Consider the following 8,356-nt stretch of genomic DNA (forward strand, 5'->3'; position numbering starts at 1 on the left):
CTGGTACTACAGTTGTTGTTTTGAAGAGTTTTGGTAGACTAGTCTTTTCTGATGCAGAGAAGTTTAACACTTGTTACTCTGTAGGTGGCTGATCTTATAATTCCATTGAGAGAATTGGCCCATACTGACGCAAATGTTGCCTACCATCTATGGGTTTTGGTTTTCCCTATTGTCTGGGTAACTCTACACAAGGAAGAGCAGGTGGCACTGGCCAAACCAATGATTGGCCTCTTGTCAAAGGATTATCACAAGAAACAGCAAGCAAGCAGACCAAATGTTGTGCAGGCACTTCTAGAAGGGCTCCAGCTGAGTCATCCTCAGCCTCGGATGCCGAGTGAGCTCATTAAATATATTGGCAAGACTTACAATGCATGGCATATAGCACTGGCTCTTCTAGAAAGTCATGTTATGTTGTTCATGAATGAGACAAAATGTGCCGAGTCTCTAGCTGAGCTATACCGCTTACTCAATGAAGAAGATATGAGGTGTGGACTGTGGAAGAGGAAGGCAAACACTGCAGAAACTAAAGCTGGACTTTCACTAGTTCAGCATGGTTACTGGCAGCGTGCTCAAAGCCTTTTTTATCAATCAATGGTTAAAGCAACCCAAGGTACATATAATAACACTGTTCCAAAGGCTGAGATGTGTCTTTGGGAAGAACAGTGGCTTTCTTGTGCTAGTCAACTCAGTCAATGGGAAGCTTTGGTGGACTTTGGGAAGAGCATTGAAAATTATGAAATCTTGCTTGACAATCTATGGAAAGTGCCTGATTGGGCATACATGAAAGAGCATGTTATACCAAAAGCTCAAGTTGAAGAAACACCAAAACTTCGTTTAATTCAAGCATATTTTGCTCTTCATGATAGGACTACAAATGGTGTAGCAGATGCAGAAAATATAGTGGGAAAAGGAGTTGATCTTGCTTTAGAACAATGGTGGCAATTACCTGAAATGTCAGTTCATGCCAGAATTCCTCTTTTGCAACAATTCCAGCAGCTAGTTGAAGTGCAGGAATCATCTAGAGTTCTTGTTGACATAGCCAATGGAAACAAACTCTCTGGAAATTCTATTGGAGGTGTGCATTCAAATCTCTATGCAGATCTAAAGGATATCCTTGAGACTTGGAGACTGCGAATTCCAAATGAATGGGATAGTATGACTGTTTGGTGCGATTTACTGCAATGGAGGAATGAGATGTATAATGCTGTAATTGATGCATTTAAGGATTTTGGAAACACAAATTCCCAACTTCATCACCTTGGTTTTCGTGACAAAGCATGGAATGTCAATAAGCTTGCTCATGTTGCTCGTAAACAAGGACTTTACGATGTTTGTGTATCAATACTTGATAGCATGTATGGTCATTCAACCATGGAAGTGCAGGTATTATTAAGTATTTCCTACTTCATATGAGCTTTGAGAAAATTTTGTATTGGTTTACGATCTATGTTCTATGTTCTATTGAGATGTTTATATCATCTATTTTAGGACTTCTAAACTGTCGTTGAGTTATTTGTTTTTCAAGTGTTATCTGCGTATCACCTTGTTATTATTAGTTATCTTCTATAATGTATATCAACTACTGATTGGATTTTTGGTTAGTTGTTCGTGTAACCTTACATCAATTGATTACACGCCAAACTAGTTCAAATTCCTAGATGCGGGTTAATGATATCACTTCTTCTTAATCTGTGCAAGCTGCATCAGCCCCGTTTCTTTATTCATGTCATTTTATTGATCGTTTGGGGTATGAAACAGTAGGATGTGGAGTCTCATTGGTCCTCTTTTGTACGTTTGTAGGAGGCTTTTGTGAAGATAAGAGAACAGGCAAAGGCTTACTTGGAAATGAAGGGAGAACTCACCAGTGGCCTGAATTTGATCAACAGCACTAATTTGGAGTATTTTCCCGTGAAACACAAAGCAGAAATTTTCCGTCTTAAGGGTGATTTCCAGCTGAAGTTAAGTGATTCGGAAGGTGCTAATCAATCTTACTCCAATGCAATAACACTTTTCAAGAATTTGCCCAAGGGATGGATAAGTTGGGGGAACTATTGTGACATGGTATTTCTTTCTATCTTCTTCCTTTGTTTATTTCAGCTTTTTAGATGTGATCTCAATTCAGTTGGGTATAATTCCCCTTCAGGCTTACGAAGAATCCCATGATGAGATTTGGTTGGAATATGCTGTTAGCTGCTTTCTTCAAGGCATTAAATTTGGCATTTCCAACTCAAGAAACCATCTAGCTCGTGTATTATATCTTCTCAGCTTCGACACCCCCAATGAACCTGTGGGCCGAGCTTTTGACAAGTTTCTGGATCAAATACCACATTGGGTTTGGCTGTCCTGGATTCCTCAACTCTTACTTTCCCTGCAAAGGACTGAAGCACCTCACTGTAAACTTGTTCTCTTGAAAATTGCTAATGTTTATCCTCAGGTGAATCTTGTGTACTTTTTTAAATAATATTTCTCTTTTCACTTATTTTCTATTATCTGAAAACTACCTGTAAAACTTCAGGCATTGTATTACTGGCTCCGTACTTATTTGCTTGAAAGGCGAGATGTTGCAAATAAGTCTGAGCTAGGAAGGATGGCAATGGCTCAACAAAGAATGCAGCAAAATGCCGCTTCTGCTGGTTCTCTTGGCCTGGCTGACGGAGGTTCTAGAGCAGGTCATAGTGGCAGTTCTACCCCTACTGATAGCCAGGTTCACCAAGGCACTCAATCAGGTACTGGGATTGGATCTCATGATGGTGGCAATGCTCACAGCCAAGAGCCTGAAAGGACCACTGGAGCAGACAGCGGCACACATGCTGGAAATGATCAATCTCTCCCACAACCTTCTTCAAATGTCAATGAAGGTACTCAAAATGCATTCAGGCGTAGTGCTGCCTTGGGCTTAGTTGGTTCTGCTGCTAGTGCATTTGATGCTGCAAAGGATATAATGGAGGCTCTTAGAAGCAAGCACACTAATTTAGCTAGTGAACTTGAGGTAACTGTCATTTCCTTATATTTTCCTTTTCCTTATTATTGTCTTCCGCTGTCCTCCCTGTCAGGGTCACAGTTACAGTGATTTACCTTTGTTTGTTTAATACTTAAAATAATCTTGCTTCCTTAGTCCTCTTGTTGTGATGAATATATGGCTACTGTGACAAGTAAGATCTCTTCAATATTCTTCCATTAAAGTATTCCCACTGTACGATAATATTTTTTTAATGCATTAAATATGTCCTTATCTATGCTTTACATTTCTTTGAGTGAATGAGAAGACATCTTCTGATGTCTATTTTACAACTGTCGGTGGTAAATTACAATGGATGCCACAAGCTTTGATTTATTTATATTTTTTTAAAAAATTCACGTGAGTGAAGGGGTGATGTGGCAAGGGAAAATTTTCTCATGAAGAAAGCCTGACTTTCACCGAGGGCTTAGACAGGAGCCTGATTTCCTCTTGGGACAGGCAAGAGTCGCCTCTTTCACTAGAGAAAATTAAGAAGGTGGTCTTTGGGTTTGATCAGAGTAAGTCTTCAGGCTCAGATGGTCTTTTTTATGGCTTTTTTTTTTTTTTAAGGGTAGGTGAGAGTGTCGAGGAGGATCTCAGGAGAGTTTTCTGTGAATTCTATGAAGGAGGTGTTTTGGATTGTTCCCTAAATGAGACCTTCAGTTGCTTTATTCCTAAGAAATACAGAGAGACTTCAGACCTATCAGTTTGGTTAGTAGTTTCTATAAATCATCGCTAAGGTGTTGTCTGACAGGTTGAGAAGGGTTCTCCCTACGATGATTGCTGATACTTGGGGGGCGTCTATTGCCGGTAGGGAATTTTTTTTTACCAATCCCTAATTGCCCACAAGGCCATTGAGGAGTATAGATCTCATAACCTCTAGGAGGTGATTTTTGAGATGGATTTTGAAAAGACTTATGACCATGTGAATTAGGATTTTGTTGATTGAGTTCTTGGGGTAAGGGGATTAAAGGCACATTCATAAACCCTTGGAAAGGCATCATAAAGATTCACCTTTCATTTTCTCCTTTTGTCGTATGTTCCATGGGAGCGGGAGGAAGCCTTTTTTTTTTTTTTTGGGGGATGAGTGGATTGAGGAAAGCCCTTTCTACTCTCTTTTTTCGAGTCATTACCATTTATCCTCAATGAGGAATCAATCGGTCGTTGTTCTTTCCCTTTCTTTGATTTTCCTTTTCCTAATGCATTCACTGTAGCTTGTCCAATAGCGAAATGCATTCACCGTAGCTTGTCCAATAGCGAAACAACAAATGCTATTGCGCTTCTTTCCGTGTTTGGAGAGTTTCATTGTAATCCAGGGAGAATAGATGTTCGTTGTTGGAGTCCTAGACCAACCGATAGTTTTTCGTGTTAGTCCTTTTCTCATGGTCAATCCTTCTCCTTGTGAGGTCTCGGTCTTTGCCTTGTTGTGGAAGTTTGAAATTTTCAAGAAGGCTAAGTTTTTTACTTGGTAGGTTATCTATGAAAGAGTTGACATGTTGATCGGGTATCGATAAAGGTGTTCATCTGTTTTGGTTCATGGTGTTGCATTCTTTATAGGTGGGAGGTTGAGGATCTTGATCATATTCTTTGGAGTTGTGATCTTGTTTATTTGCTTTGGAGCAGGTCTTTTGAGGAGATTGTCCTCGTGTTGAGTAGGCATATGGGTTATAGAGATGATTGATGAGTTTTTTTATATATTTACTTATCCCTGGTGGATGATGGTGCATATAATGAATGTTTCCTTCTGCAGATTCTACTCACAGAAATTGGTTCGAGGTTTGTTACTTTGCCAGAGGAGAGACTTCTCGCTGTGGTTAATGCATTGCTCCATCGTTGCTACAAGTATCCCACTGCCACGACAGCTGAGGTTCCTCAATCACTGAAAAAGGAGCTCTCTGGAGTTTGCAAGGCTTGCTTCTCAGCTGATGCCGTTAATAAGCATGTTGATTTTGTGAGGGAGTACAAGCAAGATTTTGAGCGTGACCTCGATCCAGAGAGCACTTCCACTTTCCCAGCAACCCTGTCAGAATTGACTGAGAGATTGAAACACTGGAAAAATGTTCTTCAGGGAAATGTTGAGGACAGGTTTCCTGCAGTCTTAAAATTAGAAGAAGAAAGCCGGGTGTTGCGTGACTTCCATGTGGTTGATGTGGAGGTACCAGGACAATACTTTACCGATCAGGTATATTTGAACAGGCCCTTAATTGTGTTAATCGTGCTAGTGTACTAGAATTCAATAGCTCTTTTGGGTTTTATTTGAGAACACATGAAAACTGACCCTTTTTTATTTTATTTTGTGAAGTGCCAATAGAAAAATATTAATTAGTTTCTTAAAGGGTGCTTTCCCTAAAAGAGTGAGGTTGCGATGGTGCTTACTGCTTAGTTGCAATATATCCCATTATTGTAATGAAACGGTTTGCTCGCCCGAAAGCAATTCTAGTAAGAGGTATTGTATGGTGTAAACCACACCTTAGGATGTCTATTATAATGAAACAATTCTTTAACCCACAAAGAAATTCTAATAGGATGTACTTATGTTGTATCGTCGTGAGTTTTAAATGTTTCGTCTTTAGTTATTTATATTTAATAATCGATCGAACCATTCTAAGTAGAAGAAACTAATACCATTCAAGCTGCTGGCATCTCAGTCCTGTTAACATATGATGACAAGCTTCTGTAATCATTATCAGGAAATTGCACCTGACCATACCGTGAAGTTAGACAGAGTTGGAGCAGACATTCCAATTGTCCGAAGACATGGGAGTAGTTTCCGACGCTTGACTTTAATTGGTTCAGATGGTTCGCAGCGTCATTTTATAGTCCAAACATCCTTGACCCCTAATGCTAGAAGTGATGAGCGTATTTTGCAGCTCTTCCGAGTTATGAATCAAATGTTTGATAAGCACAAGGAATCAAGACGCCGCCACTTGTGTATTCACACCCCAATCATAATTCCTGTTTGGTCTCAGGTTAGAATCCAGTTTTTATGATTAACTTAAATGCCAGGCATCATCTGACTGANGGATTTGATTAACTTAAATGCCAGGCATCATCTGACTGACTGTGGTTGCATTAAATTTTTTAACTTGAGATATATATTGTTTTTTCCTGATTATGGTTTTTGTATGCATAGGTCCGCATGGTGGAGGATGATTTGATGTATAGCACTTTTCTTGAGGTGTACGAAAATCACTGTGCAAGAAACGACCAAGAGGCAGATCTTCCAATAACGTATTTCAAAGAGCAGTTGAATCAAGCCATATCTGGCCAAATCGTACCAGAAGCTGTAGTAGACCTTCGCCTCCAAGCTTTTGGTGATATAACAAGAAACCTTGTAAACGAGGGCATATTTTCGCAGTATATGTATAAGACATTACTCAGTGGAAATCACATGTGGGCTTTTAAAAAGCAGTTTGCCATCCAATTAGCCCTTTCTAGTTTTATGTCTTACATGCTACAGATTGGGGGAAGGTCACCCAACAAGATTTATTTTGCTAAGAACACTGGGAAAATTTTCCAAACAGATTTTCACCCTGCATATGATGCAAGTGGTGTGATTGAGTTCAATGAACCAGTGCCTTTCAGGTTAACCAGGAATATGCAAGCCTTCTTCTCAAATTTTGGAGTGGAAGGTTTAATTGTTTCTGCCATGTGTTCTGCTGCTCAGGCAGTTGTTTCTCCAAAGGTAGGTCTTGGAAATTCTTTTCTTATAGCTCTGTTGTATCGTTGTTGGTTACATGTTTACTTACATCTTGGTTTCAAAATCTCAGCAAAGTCATCATTTGAGGCATCAACTTGCAATGTTCTTCCGTGATGAGTTACTGTCGTGGTCCTGGCGAAGACCCCTTGGTATGCCTTTAGCATCCCTTGCAGGTGGTGGTATGAACCCTGCTGACTTCAAGCATAAGGTCACTACCAATGTTGATCTCGTCATTGGCCGGATTACTGGGATATCGCCTCAATATGTCTCCGAGGAAGTAAGCCTTCTAACCTCAATCCCGTATAATTGCTGTATGCCCCTTCTTTTGAAGAGTAAAATTAGGGTTCCACTAGTAACTCGAACTTAACGTGTGCAGTCAAAAGCAGTATCACTTTGCTTTCTTTTCTTTAAACTTAAGTCGGTGGTTGTCCTTTATATGCTTCGTATATGTAGAAAACTGTCTGATCTTACCTTTTATCGTTTACGTGTAATAAGTGATACTGGAAATTATAGAAAGTCATAAGGTCATTACTATAGTTTATCATATTACATATCCACAATTTCTCTTGACCTTCCATTCTGTCTCCAGGAGGAGAATGCCATGGACCCGCCCCAGTCGGTACAAAGGGGTGTGTCAGAGCTGGTTGATGCTGCCTTGCAGCCGAAGAATCTGTGCATGATGGACCCGACATGGCATCCCTGGTTTTGATTAAGGTACAATCCACAACTAGGAAACAGAAGGGAAACGATATAAATTTTGAACGTTGATAATTGGGGTCCGCTTCTAACATATTATTGTTGTGCATAGCTAATTATGATTTCTTGATGACTCCTTTCGACCCTTTGATATTGTAGATGATTACTAGTGTTGATAGACGAATTCTATCTACCATTGTCAATCTTGTTTCCCATGTGTATATAAAATGGTACGGTATTTGTATATTGTGGGTCATATGATGTTAGAGTTCTCACATCGGTTCCAACACCAAATATTCACTTTGTTCACAGTCGTAGAGAACACTGCATCACCGACACCATAATGGGGCACATAAACACATAAATATAAGTTACTTCCAGGAAAAGAAATGAATGTTTTACCACGATGACAATATTTAGAGTTAATAGCTTCTTTTTTTTTTTCCTTGTAATTCATAGAGATAATGTTATAGACTGGTTCATATTCTTAAAGGTGTGACAATCATGCTTTCTGATGTGTTCTTAAACCAAGTTTTTATTTTTAAGTGAAATACTTATTATGGGCATTGCCCTTTTTTTTAACAACTTTTCTTTGTGGAATTATACCATGGAAACAAAATTTACATTTCAAATTTTTGTCTGAAGTTCTACTTTTACTGATGAGTTTCTGGGCGTCAGTTTATTACAATTCCTGTGGATATTTTTGGATGCCCATATGTACAATAACGATTAACATACTATCTCTTGCTTGATCTTTTTCCTTCATTAATGTATGTATTATTACATCTAGGAAGGTTGAAGTGGTCAGGAAACAGAAAAATAGCAAATCAAATTCTGTAGTTTCTTAGCTAAGTGCTAAGTGTTGTCCTTTTGATTTATGAGGACAAATGTTGGTTGTTGACAAATAGTAGCTTGCCCTAAGAAAGCATGTGGCATGTATCTGATATAAATTGTCTTGTAAA

The 8,356-nt window shown here is 39.1% G+C and overlaps 1 protein-coding gene across 2 annotated transcripts in view; it reads left to right on the plus strand.

The window, feature by feature from the left end:
• The window catches only part of LOC111803794 (transformation/transcription domain-associated protein-like), a 28,977-nt gene extending 21,327 nt beyond the window's left edge, over positions 1 to 7,650 (plus strand). For both annotated transcript variants that reach the window (XM_023688349.1, XM_023688350.1), the window contains exons 27-35: positions 85 to 1,383; positions 1,801 to 2,061; positions 2,144 to 2,434; positions 2,516 to 2,989; positions 4,749 to 5,180; positions 5,689 to 5,967; positions 6,132 to 6,683; positions 6,769 to 6,975; positions 7,288 to 7,650. In XM_023688349.1, the coding sequence (XP_023544117.1) occupies positions 85 to 1,383; positions 1,801 to 2,061; positions 2,144 to 2,434; positions 2,516 to 2,989; positions 4,749 to 5,180; positions 5,689 to 5,967; positions 6,132 to 6,683; positions 6,769 to 6,975; positions 7,288 to 7,407 (3,915 nt within the window). In that variant the 3' untranslated portion in view covers positions 7,408 to 7,650. The remainder of the gene's footprint in view (positions 1 to 84; positions 1,384 to 1,800; positions 2,062 to 2,143; positions 2,435 to 2,515; positions 2,990 to 4,748; positions 5,181 to 5,688; positions 5,968 to 6,131; positions 6,684 to 6,768; positions 6,976 to 7,287) is intronic.
• The last annotated feature ends 706 nt before the right edge of the window (positions 7,651 to 8,356 follow it).

This window comes from Cucurbita pepo, chromosome LG10, assembly GCF_002806865.2.
Source record: "Cucurbita pepo subsp. pepo cultivar mu-cu-16 chromosome LG10, ASM280686v2, whole genome shotgun sequence".
Lineage (NCBI taxonomy): Eukaryota > Viridiplantae > Streptophyta > Magnoliopsida > Cucurbitales > Cucurbitaceae > Cucurbita > Cucurbita pepo.